This window comes from Babylonia areolata, chromosome 5 (genome assembly GCF_041734735.1).
Source record: "Babylonia areolata isolate BAREFJ2019XMU chromosome 5, ASM4173473v1, whole genome shotgun sequence".
Lineage (NCBI taxonomy): Eukaryota > Metazoa > Mollusca > Gastropoda > Neogastropoda > Buccinidae > Babylonia > Babylonia areolata.
The window spans coordinates 5,664,034-5,686,051 of NC_134880.1; the positions used below are offsets into that span (position 1 = coordinate 5,664,034).

The following is a 22,018-nucleotide window of genomic DNA, read 5'->3' on the forward strand; positions in this document are numbered from 1 at the left end:
CTTCTGCCTCCCTACCCGTAACAGGACGTCATGGATGCATCCTCGCTCTGGGCATTGGCATCTCATCGACTTTGTCATCGTCAGGAAGAGGGACAGGCAGGACGTACGAGTCACGAGGGCCATGTGCGGCGCCAAGTGCTGGACAGACCACCGCCTTATCGTCTTCAAGCTCAACCTCCGCATCCAGCCCAAGAGACGGCCTCAGGGCATGAAAGCACCCAAACGCCTGAATGTCAACAAGCTGGAGCTAGGCAACATCAAGCAGAGCTTTGCTGACACCCTGGAGGAACGCCTTGAGTCCACCATGCTGGACAACCAGAATGTGGAGGCAGTATGGGGCGCACTGCATGAAACGGTGTACAACACTGCCATGGAGTGCCTGGGGCCTTCTGTCAGGAAGCACAAAGACTAGTTTGATGAGAACTGCACTGAGATCAAGCAGCTGCTAGAAGACAGACGCCAAGCCTACAGAGCCAACATTGAAGATCCCAAGTCACAGTCAAAGAAGAGCGCACGCAGCACCATCCAGCTGAAGCTGCGGCAGATGCAGGATTCCTGGTTGAGCAACAAAGCTGATGAGATCCAGGGCTTTGCAGACAGGAATGACATTAAGAACTCCTATAACGGCCTGAAAGAAGTCTACGGTCCCACCACCTCCGGATCTGCTCCACTCCACAGTGCTGATGGTTCTACCCTGATCACTGACAAGGACGGGATCCTTGAGAGATGGGCTGAACACTTTGACAGCGTACTGAACCGCCTTTCCACCATCAATGATGAAGCCATTGACCGACTCCCCCAGGTGCCAGTCAGTGAGTTGTTGGATGCCATTCCAACTTTGGAGGAGACCCAGAAAGCTATCCGTCTGCTATCCAATGGCAAAGCCCCTGGCTCAGACTCCATTCCACCTGAGGTCTACAAAGAAGGTGGTATGGCGCTGATTGAGAAGCTTCATCTGGCAGCATAAGGCAGTTCCACAGGACTTCAAAGACGCTTCCATCATACACTTGTACAAGCGCAAAGGAAATCGTCAGGCCTGTGACAACCATCGTGGAATATCCCTGCTGTCCGTTGCAGGCAAGACTCTGGCCAGAGTGCTACTCAACCGTCTCATAGCGCACCTTGAGCAAGGTCTCCTACCAGAGAGCTAGTATGGATTCCGGAAAGAACGCGGGACTATCGACATGGTGTTTGCTACCAGACAGCTCCAGGAGAAGTGTCAGGAACAGAACGCCGACCTTTACTCCACCTATGTCGATCTGACCAAGGCCTTCGATACTGATAGCAGAGATGGCCTTTGGAGAATCTTGGCGAAGTACGGATGTCCCAGAAAGTTCATCACCATCATACGGCAACTACACGATGGGATGCTGGCCCGAGTCCAAGACAACGGAGAGACTTCAGAACCATTCCCTGTCTCCAACGGAGTCAAGCAAGGGTGTGTTCTTGCCCCCACCCTGTTCAGTCTCATGCTTTCAGCCATGCTGACAGATGCCTTTAGAGATGCTGACGTAGGCATTGGCATCAGGTACCGAACAGTTGGCTCACTCTTCAATCTCAGGAGGCTTGAAGCAAAAACCAAGGTGAGGACAGACACCGTCGACGATTTCCTGTTTGCTGATGACTGCTCTCTCAACGCTGCCTCCGAAGCTGACATGCAACACAGTGTCTACAAGTTCTCTGCTGCCTGTGACAACTTTGGCCTCACAATCAGCACAAAGAAGACTGAGGTGATGCACCAGCCAGCTCCAGGAAAGCCTTACGTTGAACCAAACATCTTCATCAACGGGCAACGACTGAACGCGGTGGACAAGTTCACATACCTGGGCAGTACACTCTCTCGCACAGTTGTCATCGACGACGAGGTGAATGCCAGACTCGCCAAAGCCAGCGCTGCTTTCGGCAGACTCCATAACATTTGGAACAGGAGAGGCATCACCCTGGAGACGAAGCTCAAAGTATACAAGGCCATAGTTCTCACCACACTGCTCTATGGATGTGAATCATGGACGGTCTACAAACGCCACGCCAAAAAGCTGAACCACTTCCACACCACCAGCCTCAGGAAACTTCTCGGCATAAAGTGGCAAGAGAAGATCCCTGACACAGAGGTGCTCACTCGTGCAAACTTGCCCAGCATCTACACCATCTTGATGCATGCCCAGCTGCGCTGGGCAGGCCATGTAGTTCGCATGCCAGACCACCGGCTCCCCAAGAAACTGCTGTACGGCGAACTCCAACATGGCAAGCGCTCCCATGGAGGCCAAAAGAAGCGCTTCAAAGACACTCTGAAAGCTTCTCTGAAGGCCTTCAACATCAGCCACGACACATGGGAGCTGAATGCAATAGACAGACCAAAGTGGCGTTCAGCTGTCCACAAAGGCGCCGAATCCTGTGAGGCCAACAGAATCGCTGCAGCAGAGCAACGCAGACAGGCCAGGAAAAACAGTGTCAGCAAGTCCCCGACAGCCGCCACCATCCCCTGTCCACACTGCGTCAGAACCTTCCGGGCGCGGATTGGCCTGACCAGTCATCTGCGCACCCACAGAGCCCATGCAACCCACCCACCCCTAGGATGACGAGATGGTCCTCGTTGATCCCGACGGACGAACCACACACAGGTTTCATAAGAAATTATCAATGCATGGGCGACAGCTTAAGGCCAAACGAGATTATGAGTCTTGACAGATGAATTTCTTGGTTTGTTTAGCAAAAGGTGAAGAACAGAAACAAAATTGCGTATCACATCGAGCAAAAGATCGGTTATTTTTCACCACTACCACCACCACCAACAGCAACAAAAAATATATTTTTGTTATTTCAGTTCTTACCACTGCCTTTTCTAACTTCCGAAAACAAATTCCTCAGATGCACACTACAAAAGAAATGGACAAGGTGTGTGTCGTTGGAGAGTCTGGACAGTTTGAAAGGGTGCAGGTAATAATGGGATCTGTTGTAACGCGTTTCTGGTTGGTTCTGCCACGTCAGTCTGCTTAAACCGGGAGAGTTCGTTCCTGCAATAGTCTTCATTTGCCTTGGCCCTCTCAGTCCAAGCTGGATATTGACCACTGCCAGTTCCGCCATCACTCGGTTTTTCATGAAGTAACGAGAGATCGGGATGTAGTCTGCTGCTGCGCTCTGCGGCATGTAGATGAAATCTTGTGCCTTTACTCTGACTTTCCCGGCCATCTTGTGCACGTGGTAATAATTCAGGAGAAACTGTTTGGCGAGGTCCTTGCTTGGTTCCTGCCAGTCCTGAAAAAAACAAAGCATAACAAACAAGTTCTATAAGAATTTTGTTTTGTCAAAATAGAAATTAGACCGGGTGTAGAACTTCACCATTGATAGACAAGTATTTGACATGGGAACATGATTTTAGAATTAGATAAATATACGATGAAGACACGAAAGTAAAGGGACTGCATGCATCGTTTAACAGAATCATTCCACACGTTGCATAGACTTCATCTTGCCTGTAAAATCAAAACGAATTGATAAGCATATCATACTGTACATTCAGTCTGCCTTTCAGTAATACAGGTTAAGATATACTATATAAAAAAATGAAACGTAAGAACCACAAATATCTATGTACAAACACTCTCGCATCTAGCTACCTACATTCATACACACACACACACGCACGCACGCATGCACGCACGCACGCACGCACGCACGCACAAACACACACACAGAGCAGTAAGAACAATTATAATATCAACAACAACGACGACACCCATAACAACGAGTGAATTTGTTCTAATGCAAGATGCTCATATGTTTTCAAGTAGTTTTTGTTCGGCATTTTCAGTGGTGTTGATAGAATCTGTTTGTCAAAACCTCATGTTGAAGGTTAAAGAATAATAGAAACCAGACAACCACTCTAGCACGGTCTTTTTTTGTAGCAGTTGGGTTTATGTGAAGGTCAGGCGTCTGTTCCTTTCCCCCTCTAAAGCCGATGGTGTAGCGTATATGGATGAGCCCATACACAGACCAAAATGATGACTTTTCATGATTTGGGTTTTTGATGGATTTTGAATCTTGAATATCTCTTCTATCATATGCATAAGTTTTTCCACTGTAAAAGTGTCTTTAACAATGAAAAAAATTGATAATAAAGATTGCTTGCTGAATCACGAAAGTGTTTATTTTGTTCAGTTTCGACGCAAGTTGTCAAGTTTCTGGCCTTGACAACATACCTTGGACTTGCTCAATGATGAGTAAACTTACAACCATGAGACTTTGCATGATTGTTTTATGACATGTTCTTGAAGTTTTGTAACGAGTATGTACGAAAATATTCTCTGGGTTTTAATTCATAGCAGTTCCAATCTTTTTACCCATTGTAAATTTTCAGGATTTCGCAATACCCAAAATTTCAAAAATTCATAAAGTACAATAATTAAAGAATCAACACAATCTCACGTGAAAATGAAGATAATGTCATTGTGTATCAATTCCACGTAACAAAAATATCTTCATGCACCACATGGACCACAAACCCGATTTCTTTGATACATTGTTTGGCGGCCATTTTGATTTGTTTCCATAGCAACGGGTATTCACAGAAATCTAAGAACACTTTTTTGTGATCCACAAGTGATGATACACATAGTAGACAAGAGAGAGAGAGAGAGAGAGAGAGAGAGAGAGAGAGAGAGAGAGAGTCGCAGAGAAAAAAACAGTTGTTATTTGACTGTAGTGTCTGGCCTTAGTTAAAACTGAAATTGTATCTTATATGAAGTGTAAAATAAGCCTGCAACAAGGTGTCAGTGCTAACTCTGACAGTCATTCCTCACTCCTATGTATAGTACTATATGGGCTCAGATGGGAAACTGGGAACACATTTGAGAGGCATCCACATCACGACTGCATCTTAGATGGCACTGCTCAAGTTTCCCGACCTACCAACACTGCAAGTGAATGTCTCTCAAGGGCCTTGTTACATTATGAAAGAAAGCATAACACATGGCTCTGTCGCTAAGTCTCAAGCCAAAATGGATTTCCATTGTATTATCGAAGCTGATCAATGTACAGATTGTGAATGAAATAGGTGGTTGTCCTTCATGAATTTCCCCATAACATTAACTCCGCATCGATTCCATTTCCGCACATTTTTGACAAGTTCATGTCGGTGTTTTAATGTTGGCAGATTTATACTGGTCGTTATCGGATGTAGACAGCGACAATCATCGCTTCAGAGAGGGTTCAGTTCAGTTTCAGTAGCTCAAGGAGGCGTCACTGCGTTCAGATAAATCCATATACGCTACACCACGTCTGCCAAGCAGATACCTGACCAGCAGCGTAACCCAACGCGCTTAGTCAGGCCTTGAGAAAAAAAAGGGGGTGAATAAATAATAGATAAATACATTAAAAAAAACCCAAACTACTACCACTACTAATAATAGGTATAATGCGCAAAAACGTGATGAAGTCAACTATAAGCGTACATAAATAAATAAATAAATAAATAATGATTATAATATAAACCAAAAAAAGTAATAATAATAATAATAATAAAAAATAAATAAATAATTAGATAAATAAAAAGACCACAATGATAATAAATAAGCAAATACATGTAAAACATGGAGACACATTCACATATACACCCACATAGGCATAACAGATATGCACCAAACATGCAGTTTCACAGATATGAAAGCACAGTCAAATACACATAAACGTACATGAGCCCCAACACACACACACACACACATTACCCTGCACCTCCTCTACCCCCCTCCTCCACACACTCATTTCTAGGCTACATATCTCAGCTTCCACGGCACACACACACACAGTTTCAGTTTCAGTAGCTCAAGGAGGCGTCACTGCGTTCGGACAAATCCATATACGCTACACGACATCTGCCAAGCAGATGCCTGACCAGCAGCGTAACCCAACGCGCTTAGTCAGGCCTTGAGAAAAAAAGAAAGAAAAAAAAAAAAGGTGAATAAATAATAGATAAGCTCAGGATAGGACGCTCACAGTCTCCCTCTCCGTATTTGCATTTGTATTTCTTTTTATCACAACAAATTTCTCTGCTGCTCTCCCCAGTGAGAGCGCGTCGCAACACTACAGCGCCACCCATTTTTTTGTATTTGTTTCCGCGTGCAGTTTTATTTGTTTTTCCTATCAAAGTGGATTTTTCTACAGAATTTTGCCAGGAACAACCCTTTTGTTGCCGTGGGTTCTTTTACATGAGCTAAATGCATGCTGCACACGGCACCTCGGTTTATCGTCTCATCCGAATGACTAGCGTCCAGACCATCACTCAAGGTCTAGTGGAGGGGGGAAAAATACTGGCGGCTGAGCCGTGATTCGAACCAGTGCGCTCAGATTCTCTCGCTTCGAAGCTGGACGCGTTACCTCCAGGCCATCATTCCACTCATATAGGGGAACTTACTGTCGTTAGTATAACATGGGAGGATGATTTCTGTGCATGCCGATTCCAGACAGGTAGGAAACAACACCAGACATATTATGGGGGTCTCCTCTGGTTGTTCCCACTGATGCCCCCCCCCCCCCCCCCCCCCACACACACACCCGCTGCCCCACGCTGCCCCCACCCTCTTGGTGTCTGGCAGGTTAAGGACTTAGCTGCATTTATTTGATAAAACGTTATGAAACCAGAAGAAGAAGAAAAGGACTGTTGCAGCGTGCTGGTGATCAATAGTCTATGCAGATCGTTGTGTGCACTCCTCTGACTGGTGGGAACTCAGTGGTTGGCAAAAGTCAATAATGGTGTTTTGACGGAATGTGGATACAGTTTTGAAATGATACCGTGATCTATGCAGTCGTCGAATATGTCCCAACCGGGAGTCCGAAGGCTCCAAATAGTGCTGAAGTGTGAAGAGAAGTATTAAGTTTCAGAGCAGGCTTGCTCCGACCTATAGCTGTGTCCATCAAACTGAAAAAAAAAGGTCGAAACTACTGTTTCGTGCCTCGACAAAGTGTGATTCTCAAGGTGGTGATGATCACTCCACGGGCCCCTTTCAAGACATTTTCCCTCAAGGCAAGTTACCTGAATCATGGTAGGGGACCCCCGGGTTTACTTTGTAGGTGAAGTTATCATCGTATTCACGACAAGAGCGGTGCACTCAGTCATTTAACTCTCTCCATACGAACGGCGAAAGAGACGACGTTAACAGCGTTTCACCCCAGTTACCATCATCAAAATATTGCAAGCGGAAGGCTCTTATACTGAAGAGGTGAATGTTGACAAAGAATACCACAATTCTGACGACGGAAGCTAAAGGTTGGGTCATTCAGACACCCACTGGACATCCGAAGGGTCTGTGTACAGGAGAAGAGAGGACTGGCCGTACTGAGTGAGTTAACCCATCGTTTATAATTGAAAATCCCGGTGATTCCCCTCTGCACATGCTCTTTTACTTCTCACTGCAGCACAGTTCAGAGCACTGTCGAGAGTGTTAGCAAAACACGGGCTGTCCGCAAAACACGCCTCTTTTCCCCCAACAACTACCATACCATGCCACAAAATAATCCACCATGTTTACCTCTGCTACTTGGGCAGTCACCCTTGGCAGGTAGCCAGGGCAAATCTATTGGCCTATGATTAACAAATAGTAAAGAGTGGTAACTCTCTACATTCACAAGATACACATCTTCAAGTCAGTGCTGCTTACGCTACCCATTCAGCTAGCACACAGGTAAATAAAAAGGTACATTGTAACAAACCCAGATACTTCCAAAATAAAGATTAAAAAAAAAAAAAGGGGGGGGGGGGGGGGGGGAGCGCCGGGCCTGTCCTTATACCCATCATTTGACATGTGCACACAGCAGCAAAGACAGAAGAAATGTGCAAACACAAATTAGCTTTCATTCAAGACTGGCATAGCCTCTTTAATCCTGAACACAGAACACATGGACAATACAGAACAAACACATGGTTGCCTTGGTGGTTTTTCAACTGGAAATTAACAAACAATGAGGCCAGGAGATGAAATGATTAACAAATAGTAAAGAGTGGTAACTCTCTCCATTCACAAGGTACTATGAGTTTGAAGACCAGCGGATAAACTCAAGTGTTCCTGAACACCAGACACTACTTCCCCTCAGGCAGTTTGCCTTGCCTCAAGGGGGAGAAACAAATTAAGCGCCCGACGGCGTGCCCCTGGAGTTGTGTCCCTTTATCGAATCCAGTCCATAATAGAGTCAAAGGTATTGTAACTCTTACACGACTATCATGTATAAAAGTCAGTAATGAAAACAGATGAAACATCCTATTGCAAAACATGCAAACCAAACACCACAACTGCAGAAAGTCATGTTCAGGGGGGAAAACATCCCCAAAAAACATATGTCCTTTTTTTCTGTTTTGTAAGCGTACGGGTAGCGTAAGGACAAAGAAAATAAACGAAGAAACGAGAGAACTAGAAGTAGAGTAAGTCCAAAGATGAGGAACACTACTTTTTTTTTTTTTTTTGAAGGAAAAAGACAAGCTGGCGTGGGGGAAATATACCATGAAAACAGAGTAACCGATTCTGACGATGACACAGTCGCCAACAACATTACACGTTACTATTAACATTCTCCATGAATAGGTTTGTCTTCTTCTATCACAGATCCTTTAACCCTTTCACCGCCAAACTCGCATTTATGCACAAGCTAGGTAGAGGACCCATGTCACTGAAGGGTGACCAGATCATGGGCCTATTATCCATGAACCTATTGCTCTTAATGTTCGATGGTAGGATAAGTCAATATTTTCTACCCATCACAGAGGGAATCCACATATTTGCTGTGTTTATAGCACAAGGGAATTTTGCACTGTGGATTGACTGGCGCTGAAAGGGTTAAGGAAAGTTAAAACCAACCGTGAAACTGAAAGCCTCTAGTAAATAACTGTGTACTCCGCTTCTACTGAAGTAAACTGGCTTCCAATATTGTAGAGAATAATCTTCAAAATAGTTTCTATATTTTTTTCAATTTATTGACTGGACCTGCCCCTTCTAACCTTTCTGATTCTGAAAAGATTTACAGTCCATCCCGACCCCGGTTTGCATTCTTCATTTGACAAACATGCTTCAAGTCCCGAGATACTGACGTAATTCATTCTTTCCAAACATTTGCAGTTGCAGTCCTTGTTTCTTGAAATTTCTTCCACAAAATATCAGACACCGTACACTGTTTCAACTCAAATCTGTTGTTTTTCGTGTTTGTTTGTTGTTGTTTTTGTTGCTTTGTTTCAGGGGGGGAGGGGGGGAGAGAGGGGGGCGTGGGGGCGGGGGAGGGTGTGTTGTTGTTGTTTGTTGTTGTTCAATTAATATTTTTAACTTTTGATTTTTTCCCCAACCGTCTTTGTCAGAGTGTGCATGTCGAAGTGTGTGTGAATGTGTGTGTGTGTGTGTGTGTGCGCGCGCGTTTTCATATCACATGTACTGTTTAATGCTTTTATAACTGCATGGTAAGCGCTATATAAATGTGCAATAGTAGTAGTAGTAGTAGTAGTAGGAGGAGGAGGAGGAGGAGGAGGAGTAATAGTAGTTGTAGTATAATCATTCTTGTTATTTTATCATTACCGCTATCTTTTTTATTGACAGTGTGGGAGCTATTACCTGAGAATGTGGCAACATGGTACACGGCTGATAACTTTTCATACGCTGCTCAGCCTGGAGAACGTCAGTGAAGGTCATCAGGAAGGTTCCATTGGAAATGACATCTTGCTGAAGCAGCTGGTATTTGTGCAGCCCACTGATCGCCTCCAGGGCTGCCAACGTTCTCAGCACATTGCATCGCCCACGGGGCTTGGCCCAGTGGAACCAAGGCTGGTAGTGCTTGTAGATCGGTCTCACAACTCCGAGCTCATGTGACAGAAAGACATCCCGTGAGCTGTTGATGAGCTTCCAGCTGTTGAGCAGAACGTCGTCCCCGATCTGAACATAGCCCCGTACACCTCTGATTTTCAGGAGCATCACCTGAGTCACACAGCCATAAAACAGAAACCAGCCGTCACTTAAGCCCTCAAGCAAAACCACATGCTTTAAGGCTCCATGATTATCCTCACGCAGAAGCTCGTCTATGCTGGACACACAGTAAACGATGTGCTTGAAGTATGGGCGATGCTCGGCCTCCAGGATAGGAAGGGCGTTCCAGAAGAACTTATTATCGTTGAAGACGACGATGAGAACCAAGTCATCAATCAAAGGTGTCTCCCACTGACTGATGTCAGGAACTGTGTGTGCAGTGCTAGGGTGACGTTTACAGCAATGCAGAACAGGGGCAAGGAATATTTGCGACATGATTCTTTTTTCTTCAGAACCTCCACGCTCGAGTCGTGTTTGGACAGAGCCTAAAGTCACCCGGACTTCGCTGACTGTCCGCACCCCTCGCCAGATAGACTTCACTCTGACCGCCTCTTCAACACCCAGTACCTCAAGTAATGTTATCCATGTGGTCATCATCCTCTCCTCAGTCTGCTTTATAAACCCCTTGCTGCCAAGGTTCTCAGCTAGGTGTCTGAAGCAAGTGTAAAATGAAAGGTTTGATGGACACTTCCAACTGTTTAGAAACATAACCAGTTCTGTTAGATTAGCACTTCCTGACGAATTCGTTGTCACCTTTGAACGAGACCGGTGTACATTCAGAGCACTGCTGATCTGGTAGTAGCTGGAGAAGGCGTCCAGCTCCCAGAGCAGTCTTTGCTGAAGCAACACCCGGAGGACTGGGCAGTGCGGACTGGAGGACAGGCAAGGGTCCACCAGGGCCCAGAAGGCTTCACGGCGGTATACACTGCAGCCAGGCACCACAGGGGAAAGGCTTCTCTGGCCCACATACACGGGAGGAGACGAGGGATCGAACCTCACCCCTACACCATTTCCATGACCATCTCTGGTTTGAAGCACGACCACAACATCTGTGGACTGATCGGAGACAGCATGCTGGATGAGGACTTTGCTGAAGTCTCTCACGTAGTACAGTCTGGAGTTGTTCCACAGCCCGGTCTGGAGGGCAGCCCTAGGGGCCAGGGCCCAGGCCCCGAAGTGAGCGTAGGGGTTGAAGAGGGGGGTGTCGTTGTACATGAGGCCGTGGTTTGTGTTCTGGGCCTGCATCATGTGAACTGCCTCAGTCAAAGGCACAGAGCAGTCTGTCTCCAGGATCTGCACAGCCCCTTCAGCGATGGCTTTCAGACAGGCCACGTTCTTCTTCCATGCGTGAAGAGTTTCTCCCTTTGCGTCCTTGACAAAAGTTGGCTTGGTGAACCACTGTTCCGTCTCTCTCGGTTCTGCTGCCGCTCCCACGTGCAGGATGCCCCAGCCAGGCGGCGCTTGAAGGTCTTGTTCACAATGTCCGGACCGAACATCAGCGACGATCCATTTATCATGCCCACCATAGTATGCAGGGTTATCTGGCACACAAGAGCACAGTATTGTGACATTATGAAAGTGTTTCTGACATGAGCACATGATACTTTTTACTCTGTTATTACCACGTCTGACATGAACACAATGATATCATTAAACTATCATTACTAGTATAACTGTTGTTCCTTTTCCGCTCCTGTTCCTGTTGAGACAATAACTGTCATAATGTGTTATTATGTGTATGTGCAGGCTTGCTAAAAAATGATCTGAAAACAAACCAATAAAACAAACAAACAAACAAAAACAACCAATCTTGACTAACAGTCTATACCAGACAGAAGCTTCATGGTGGCCAGTATCTGGCCATGACTGGGTCAGTTGACAGACCATCACACGGCCATGCACACACACAGGTCCACCAGAACAAAGGCCAGGAACCACAACTTATGTTTGGTGGTGATCAAAAAATGTGATTTGGACCAATATGAAAAAGTACCGGTTGGTAAGCTGAACCCCACCTCCCCTCCCTTCCTACCCCAACGGCTCTCTCGGTTTTTTTATTTTTCAGCAGGAATCACAAGTGAGCCATAAAGGCTTTGTCTTTTGTTTCTTGGTGTCATGTGCCAGTAAATGTCCCAACACGTGCGCAAAGATCTCACTAAGAAGAGGTGTCATTTTGGCAATTTGGTAAAACAGCGCAGGTTTTTGCAGTCCCATACACATTGTTTTAAGTCCAAATATAGCGTTCTCATCTCTTTCAGTGTTTCCTTGGGGGGTAACACTGGGAAGATGTTCCCTCCTAACCCTCACCCCGCTCCTCCACATCAGATGCATGCTGTTAAGGTCCAGAAATAACTTCCATACCAGGTTGTAACACCCCGCCCGCTCTCTCTCTCTCTCTTGTGTGTGTGTGTGTGTGTGTACTTATGTCTGTGTGTATGTGTGTACGTGCGTGTTTTTTGTGCATGCAGGCTTGCAACAAAAAAAAAAAAAAAAAAAAAAAAAAAATGTCGGAACACACACACATACACAAACACAACCCAACAAACAGAAAGAACTAAACTTGAGTGGGTAGCCTATACCTGACAGAGGCTTCACGGTGGCCAGTGTCCAGCCGTCCCTGGTCCGCAGCAGAGACCACCACACGGCCGCGTTCACACACAGGACCACAAGAAGCAAGGCCAGGAACGGTTTCCATGGCGACGAGGTTCTTAGCAGCGACCACCACCACGCGGAGAACTGGGTCATGACGTCAGTGAGGAGCGTGGCAGGCCTTGATATGACGTCACCGACTGCTAGCGACGCCCCCTGGGTATTACAGGACTGCGACCGGCCCTGCGATGACGGAGAATGAAATCCTTTTGTTTGTTTTTGCTTAACTATCCACCCATCCATTCATCCATCTATCTGTCTATCTATCTATTAATTTTTGTCAGTTAATCTATCTCTCTGTCTATATATATCTAGCTATATAATGATACTCTGTGTGTGTGTGTGTGTGAAGTGTGTGTGAATGTGTGTGTGTTTATATAAGTTTGTGCCTGCCTATGTGTGCGTATGTGTTAGGGTAACTCTTAGATACACTTGTATGTTAAAATGTATGTGTGCAGAGTGTGTGTGTGTGTGTGTGTGTGTGTGTGTGTGTGTGTGGTCACATTTTGGTGTGTGTGTGTGTGTGTGTGTGTGTGTGTTACATTGATGTAATGTTTTATGTTAACAGAAGCGTTTTTGTAAAGCACCTAGAGCAGATTTCTGGATAGTGTGCTATATAAGTATCCATTATTATTATTATTATTATTATTATTATTATTATATCTACGTATCTGTCCATCTAAATATCTCTCTGTCTATCTATACCGGTGTATCTCTTTCCATCTCTTCACCCCCCGCCCCCCCTGTTTATTCATTCATTCATTAATGTACTTGCTTATCTATCGAATTATGTATATATCATTTACCATTATGCATCATCATTTATTAACAGTCAATATTTTCAACTCACTTGAAGTGACCTAGGGTGTACGTAACAGAAGAAAACACTTGCAAGCAGTTGCATTACAAAGATATGTGGGATTGTAGAAGGTGTTAGTTTCCGATTATCCTGCCATAAATTATCTACTTGCAAGTGATGGAAAGGAAAAAGGAGAGAAAAAAAAAATCTCCCACTCAGAGCACAACCCCTGAAGGATAAAACAACCCAAAAGATGTGGAGGATACAATTACTATACATAGTGATTTACAACTTCAGTCCAACAATGTTACTAAAACAAGCAACACACACACACACACACACACACACACACACCGTGCGTGCGTACTTCAACATATTGGCAAGTACGTTTTGGATGTAACTTAAAGCTACACACCCTTTCCAAGTTTTATGAATTTGCTGAAATTCAGTTGTGTTTTCTTCCCAGAGCGAAATATATTGCATAAACCGAACATTAACATATGCGACTGATATTTGCGTGGTATCAATTTGTTTCGAATTGCAATATTTTAGGACATTCTAAAACAAAATGAAATACACTTTCCATTCAACACTCCTTGCAATTTCTGTTTTCTCTCTTTTCGCCTTCTCTCCTTCCTAATTCGATCTGCAGTTTACGATTACTGCAACGATTTTTTTTTTGTTTATTAAAGAAGCAAAACACAGCAGAATCTTTATTGCCAACAATAACACCGGACTACCCATTTGCTGAAGTGTCAGCGGACGTGTTTGAATTTGCAGGAAGAAACTATCTGATCCTGGTTGACTTCAAATCTGTTTTGAAGTGGACGAATTGAAGAACCTAGCCAGTGGGTGTGTTATATAATATACACATGTGTGTGTGTGTGTGTGTGTGTGTCTGTGTGTGTGTGTGTGAGTGTGTGTGCGCGCGCATTTATCTTGCTAACAGTAAAAGTGGATTTTTCAACACAATTTTGACAGGGGCAAACATTTTGCTGTGGTGGATTCTTTTGCTTGCGCCTTGTGTATGCTACATGTAGTGACCGTCTGAGCTATGTGGTCCCTGATCCTCCCCAGCAACGTGAAGGCACTGTGGAATGCGTGTAGCAAAGGAATTCACAGTCACATAAGCGGTACAGAAAACCCACAACCCCCCCCCCCCCCCCACCCCCACCCCACCCCCAGCCACCTACAGTCATTCGGATGAGACGATAAACCGAGGTTCCGTGTGCGACATGCACTTAGCGCACGTAAAAGAACCCACAGAAAATCCACTTTCAAAGGAAAAAAACAAACAAAATTGCAGACAAGAAAAATCACCCCCCCAAAAAAACAACAACAACAAACAAACAAAAAAACAACAACAACAAAAAACAAACAAAACAACGGGTGGTGCTCCCAGTGTAGCGACGCACTCTTCTTGGGGAAAGCAGCCAGAATTTCACACAGAGAAATCTGTTGTGACAAAAAAGAGTGATACAATACAATACAATACAATACAATACAATTGTCACGGTCGCTAAGCCGAAACTTATTTCCCTTTGCCAACCCCTCCTAACTGATGACACTCCCACACAATGACACTAACAAAAAACAAGATAATATGAAGCCACAGATAAAAGAAACAAATGTTTTTATACTCAAACAGCCAATTGTAATGAAAGCAAAGAAAATACACTTACATATATATATATATAAACTATTGATACACACACGCACGCCCTTGCACACACACACACACAAATCACGAAATAAAGTCAGCCATGGTGTTGACATCAACGATGGTAGAATAGCTGACGACGTCAATGAAGACTGAAGTGAAGACAACAATGACGAAGATGCAGCGAAGACGCCGATGACGATGAAGAGAAAACAACGACGACAACAACCATAGACAACGACGACAGCGACGACGAAGTGAAGACAACGACGACGACGACGACGACGACGACGGCAGCAGGGGCGCAGGCCAGGATGACAGCAGCAACAGATGATGAAACACGCCTGCAAAACACGCCCCAGACAACGTGCACACAACACAATACACACGCTCTGTGTTGACAAGGAGGGTGCACAAATGTGACCCTCCATCACGGAATGAGTCGCTTTGTCCCTGACCAACTTTCCCGCTAGCGGCGATTTTAGGCGGGTGGGGGTCAGGTTGTCGATTTTCAGATTTTGACTTCATAGTAAACTTTAGGCTTTCTTTTATCTCATATTGAAGTATCTAGGCATAACTGTGTCTTCTTTTGCCTTAAAAGTGTGCTTAAAATGCCTAACCCGTCATTCTGATCGCCTATCACTTCGCGAAATCGATCAACTTTGACAAGCTTGCCCTCCGTCATCTCTTGGAATCGACCGGTCGAATCATACATTGTTTTAAAGGTCAAGTCCGTCTCTTTCAATCTATGTCCTTCTCATTGGTTGATTTTTTAACTACGAGCGAATCGTCGCTTTCAAAATAAGGATACACTACGTAAACAATGCGTCACTATGAAGGAAAATCCCCTCTGTCATTGGCCGAGAGAGGCCACGTGACGAAACCAGCCATTCAGCACGCTAGCTCAAATAAACATGGTCGCAGGGTTCGGAAGCACGTTTTCAAGAGTGACTTGGCGATTTCCTGACAAGATACACTTGCGTTGCACACATTTTGCCATTCAGTGAAGAAGACGACATTTGTGAGTTTCTAACCCAGTACTTCATTGATGGAACTGACCGTTCATGAAATCGATCTCAGTGAACACGAAGGCAACGCTGATTTCGAAAGCAGACGACGCAGGATTGACTTGCGGCGAGCGACAGAATGACAACAATGGCCGCCAGGCCGCCAACTCGCTCTGATTGGATAGTATTTTTAACACTCGGCAGCCATTTTTGTTTGACGTCATACCCGGGAATTCCTTCTGCCTTCGCAACCAGTCAACAAACCGCAAGTGCAAACCTCCGTCAGTTGTCGTTTGTTTTCACAGAATCACAGAAATGTTTGGCTATAGGCTAAAAGCCTTTTGCCCTCATAATCAGTGTGCATTTATGTGCTTTTGGATCACTTGTTGTGAACAGACCCTTGTTTAAATCTGGCATAGTGTATACTACTGGGGTTGGGTTTTTTTGTTTTTGTTTTTTTCCAATCCTGGGTTTTTGTTTTCTCACTAACTCAGATTTTTGTCAGAGAATAATCGCACTTTAGCATAATAAATTCAGCTCAAAGGTTCGCTCCATCCCCAGTTTCACAAAAAATGCAAATTTAACGTGTGTGTGTGTGTGTGTGTGTGTGTGTGTGTGTGTGTGTGTTGATGACTACAGTGCATGTTACTTTGTTTGACCTGCTGTTCCATGTAATATGAGGTTATCTGTCCATTAGGTATTGTTTTATTCCCCCTCCCCCCTCCTCTCTCTGTGAGTCTCTCACTCTATCTCTCTCCTGTGGCATTATTGTTTTCATATACTATATTGTATTTGTTGAATTATGCTTTCTTGGCAATGAGCATCCCTACCCCCTTTTTTGGCTATCTGTAATAAACTGTTTCATATTCACATTAGTATTCGATAACATACACAATGTATATGCTCATGTGTATGTGTGTTTGTATGTGCGTAAGAGAGAGAGAGAGAGAGAGAGAGAGAGAGAGAGAGAGAGAGAGTGTGTGTGCGTGTGTGCGTTTTCTATGGGGGTTTTTTCCTATGTAGTTTATTAATACCATGATTGTGCCTGTGTGTCTGTGTGTGTGCATGCGCGTGCGCGCGTGTGTGTGTATCTTATTACCATGCTTATGCCTTTCAGGAGTATTGTGTTTGCTTGCTCTGACTTTAAGTAGCATTGTGTAGTGCATACAATGACATATATAATGTAGTATTGTGTAGTGTAGACCCTGTTTCAGGGCGGGGACTGGATGAAAAAAAAGTGCCAGTGCTTATCTATTATCCTTGAAAAGAAAGACTTTTGTCTTGTCTTGTCTTGTCTTCTCTCTCTCTCACGCATGCACACACACACACACACACACAAACACACACACACACACAGAAAGAGGGAAGGCAAAATATTTTTTTTCTGTGGCAGACCTGTAAATCACTTAGTGATTGATAATGACTGCATTTCAGAAGTGAAAAAGAAAGACAAAGGGACAAGTCTATTTACATGTAGTTGAAAATAACACTAGACACCAGCGGAAATTGCACATATAAGTTTATTTACGTGCATTTTGAGACAAATCTGCACTTGAATACAGTGTACACACATATACACCAGCAGAAATTGCACATAAATGTTTAATTACATGCATTTTGAGAAAGACCAGCACTTAAATACAGTGTACACACAGTTTATTTGCAGTTACATTACAGTTTTCAAAGAAGTCATTAGAACTGCTTTCAAATACTTTTAAAAGCTGTGTTTTCAAAATGTTGTCAGTTAACAATAGTCAATACAGATCAGTCAGAAACTCAAGAATAAAAACTAACAATCTGCAAATCATTTCACAGATTTTAATTCCTAACAATTTAGGGCCAGTAAACTTGCCAGACATACCTGTGGCATTGTCTGTTTTAACAAACTGCTGTGGATATTCCTATGGCTGGTACGTTTGTGTTCAGCATACATCTGGATACAAGACCAGGTGTGATGTATAACAAAGTACACAAAATGTTTTGTATCCAGCCAGAAGCAGTACAATGTATTTCTCATCTATAATTGTGTGTTACACCAGATACATAATAATGCACCTTTCATAATCCTTAATCAATTTTATGTCAAAAACTGTGGTTGATCACTTGTCTAGTACACAATTATATTCCACTTAAATGCAGAGAAATAGTAATACAATTATTAACAATACAACATCACACTGCATATCCAGTGCACAGAAGACATGAAAACATCCTCACAAATATAGACAAGTTGTGAAGTACATTATGAAATGTATGCAAGGAATGTGTTCACATTATACAAAATCAGATGAGAGCAAAGTGAAGTACATGAACATTAGTTATACTAAAGACTGGTTTATTGTCTTTACCAAGGTACAAACATTCACAGTTGGACCTAACTGTGCAAACGTTATGATGAAATATAGATCTGTGGACTAAAACCGTAAGTCATGAGTAAATTAAGAATGTACTTGAAACGAAATATAATTACACACTCATACATACACACACACACTGCTTTCTTCCATCTCTTTCCTACAACCTTATCCATTCCCACTTCCACTCCACTCCTCTACTCTCAGAACCCATCCCAGTCATTAGGATTGTGAAGAACAAGAGTCATAATAACATGAACACTCCCAACCCTCACTCCACCCACCCATAGCTATACAACTACACCATGCGCACAAACATTGCATTGCTGCTTCAGTATAGGTAAATGATCAAAGTTTGAATTAATAAAAGTAATAAATGTAGAAAAGTCAGTTAAAAGAAAAAAAAAAGGTATATATGTATGCACATACCACATACAAACACATATGCACATACCACATACAAACACACGCACAATAATTAATATATACATATATATTCTTCACACACACACACACACACAAACACACACAGAGAAAATATTGTGTGTGCGTGTGTGTGTGTGTGTGTGTGTGTGTGTGTGTGTGTGTGTGTGTGAAGAATATATATGTACATATAAAAAATATTGTGTGTGTGTGTTTGTATGTGGTATGTGCATACATATATAGCTTTAAAAAAAAATTAACTTACTTTTCTACATTTATTAATTTAATAATCATATATGTATATATATATATATATATATATATATATATATATATGTGTGTGTGTGTGTGTGTGTGTGTGTGTGTAACAGTCAGTGCCAGTTACAAGTGATTATAAACAAAATCAGTGTTAAGAGACTGGACCACAGAAGAGAATTATGGACAATCCACAGCCCAATCACATTTTTAACACATTAGCCAAATGATCAATCAGCTGTAATGCTATGAAAATTTAATTAAAGGATAAGAAGATGGCAAATATAAATGTATCAAATAGATTTCATATAACACTAAACTTGATGACTTGTCTTAGTTGTCTAGTTGTCACAAAACTTGAACACCTTAATGCAGTTTTCTAGATGGACTCTATGCACATTACACAGAATGAATGTGTAATAATCAGTGTGGCATAGATTCACTGATGAGATTACTGTGACAAAATTTTAAACCCAAACATGGAATGACAATGATTTTTTTAATAGGAAAATATTTTAGATGGACATTCTCTACATAAAGATGCAGTGGCTGGCTCATACACTCAGACATAATTCTTTCAGGATGCCTTTGCACTGGGTAGAACTCTGATCAATCATCAACTTACATGTCAGTCCTGTTTAATAAGTGAAGTAATGAAGTAATGTGGAACAAACACTGTCATCAGTACTGGTAGATGTATGTACATGTTGCCTTTATCATGATGACAATACAGGGAAGCCGTCTGTTTGCCAAAGTGTTTTATTGAAAATTTGAAGTATTCTTTTTACTGAGTGATTTCTGACATGCTGGACAGTCATAGTGGCCATAGTCATCTTGTGGTTCAGCACCTTGCAAACTTGCATCACAGTGAACATGTACCCAGGCACTGCAAGTTGTGCATTCAATCCAGAGTATTTCAGGATTTCCTGTGTTGTCATCATGACTAAGGCAACATGTACATACTTCCACTGGTACTGATGACAGTGTTTGTTCCACATGTTGTTTGTCTTTCAGATCTGGTTTCTTAAGTTTCAGTCTGGATTTCTTATTAGCTGTTCTTTTTGCTGGTATGAAGCGATGCTGTTTTTCAAACTTTTTATTAGAAGGAAAATTGTCTTTTTTATCAAAACTTTTTATGCCCATACCTTCTTGCTTACTCTTTAGCATGCCCTTACCAATTGTTAGTACATCCTTTAAACGATCACGGACCTCTCGGTAAATACTGACATCATCAATGCTGTGTAAAAAACTAATGATTTCAAGGGCCACTCTTTCAGTAGCTTGTAACTGCTGATCTCTGTCAAAACTGTGTTCTTCCAGCCTGTTTTGATAGCATATTACCGATTCAAAGAAATTTGTGTGGTTTTCATCAGAATTACCAGGGTCTCGATTCACTTCATACTGCTTTGTAGTTTGTATCATATGGACTGCATGGATGTGCTTGCATGTTACAACTTTGGTCAGAAAGTCAGGACAAGTACATGAATACATATGAACACAAACATGACAGAAGTCACATACTAATCTGCAGCTGCACTGGCCACAGTCTGTCTTCTTCACATAGTGTAAGCGACCAGGCTCAGAAGAAGAAGGCACCTTCCATTCCCCTTCAACTTCAGTTTTCTCTATGCCTGCCACATTGTTGGCATTTTTGTGCCTATTTCTTATTTCACGTATCCGATTAGTGACTTTACCTCTTTCTAGTTTAATGAACTGATCAATAGCTTTGTCTCTAGCAATTTTTAGTAACATCACCAGGAGGTCATCAATCCTTCTATTTTGTTTCTTATCAAAATACACATCCTTCAATACCCGGTGAAAAGCCTCTGCAAACATATTTGTATTTGCAAGAGATCCTATTCTATAACATGCAGCCCAGAGTTTTGTTTTATTTCCTTTGCAATAATTGTCATGAAAGTATCCGTGGAATGTTGGTGAATTTATTTCCCAGAAGCTAAGAGCAGACTGAAGAAGTGTAAGAAATTTGGATTCATCAGTCTCCATCTGCAATAATTTTAAACAGGCATAAATGTTGCATTCATCTTCGACATCTTTCCGATCTTTCCCTGACTTAAATATTTCTCTGAGTTTTTGCCGCCAGGCCTTGTCAACATGCCATGAACAATACAATCTCTTTTCAGGGGCTTGTTCAAAGGCTTCACACCAGGCATTATAAAAATTATTGGCTAAATCGCTCATGAACACATGTGGTGCCAAAGACTGACCACAGGCATTCTTTATGGCACTGAAAAATAGTTTCAGAGTCTTTGCATCTTCTTTATTGGAAATGGCCCATGCAACAGGAATGGCTTCTTGATAGTCATCTAGAACTAAAACAGTTGTTAATAAATATGTGTATTGTGTTGTACCATGTGTGGAATCAATACAGACAATGTTTTTTGCATATTTTAACATAATGTTCCTTTGGAAATCATTCTGAATACACAAAAGAAAGTCTTCATTTTCTAATGAATCATGCGTATCACCTGCACGTTTGTAAAATATTATTGGGTTGTCTGATGATTGTTTTAAAGCTTCTACCCACAGGTAAACACTTTTTGCATCGTCTTCATCTCGCCTGGCTCGTGATATTTTGAACTGCTTCTTAATGTTGAGAATATCTTTTCTAGTGACCATCATGTCTCTGTCAATATGTGTTATGTCAGCTCTTATTTCATCGAGAATAGTTTTAGCATCATGACCCTGTGTAAGTTTACCTACAATAAAATCACGTAGACCACTAGAAATGTTCAAATGTGCCAGTTTCAAACAGTGGCCTGTGTGCTCAAAGCAAAATTCAGCTGTCACAGTTCCAGTTTCTAAATTTTTACGACATGTTATATATGAAGTACATCGATGTCCTATCTTGCAGGAGCCTTGTGATTTCATGGACCTAATACGATTTTTAACTAGTTCAGGTTTGCCAGAACGATGACAATAAAAATGTGTTAATAAGAAAACTTTTCCCTTCTGGGTTCCACTTGCTTGAGTATAAAATGATTTGGAATCCTTCTCCACCTTCCTTTTCCATTCAGTAA

At 42.7% G+C, this 22,018-nt stretch overlaps 1 protein-coding gene across 1 annotated transcript in view; it reads right to left on the minus strand.

The window, feature by feature from the left end:
- The window catches only part of LOC143282563 (uncharacterized), a 43,150-nt gene that overhangs the window by 18,733 nt on the left and 2,399 nt on the right, over positions 1–22,018 (minus strand). Inside the window, exons 4-7 of the mRNA XM_076588252.1 lie at positions 19,784–19,866; positions 12,413–12,665; positions 9,585–11,374; positions 2,961–3,255 (exon numbers count right to left, since the gene is read on the minus strand). Coding sequence (XP_076444367.1) covers positions 2,961–3,255; positions 9,585–11,374; positions 12,413–12,665; positions 19,784–19,866 — 2,421 coding nt within the window. The remainder of the gene's footprint in view (positions 1–2,960; positions 3,256–9,584; positions 11,375–12,412; positions 12,666–19,783; positions 19,867–22,018) is intronic.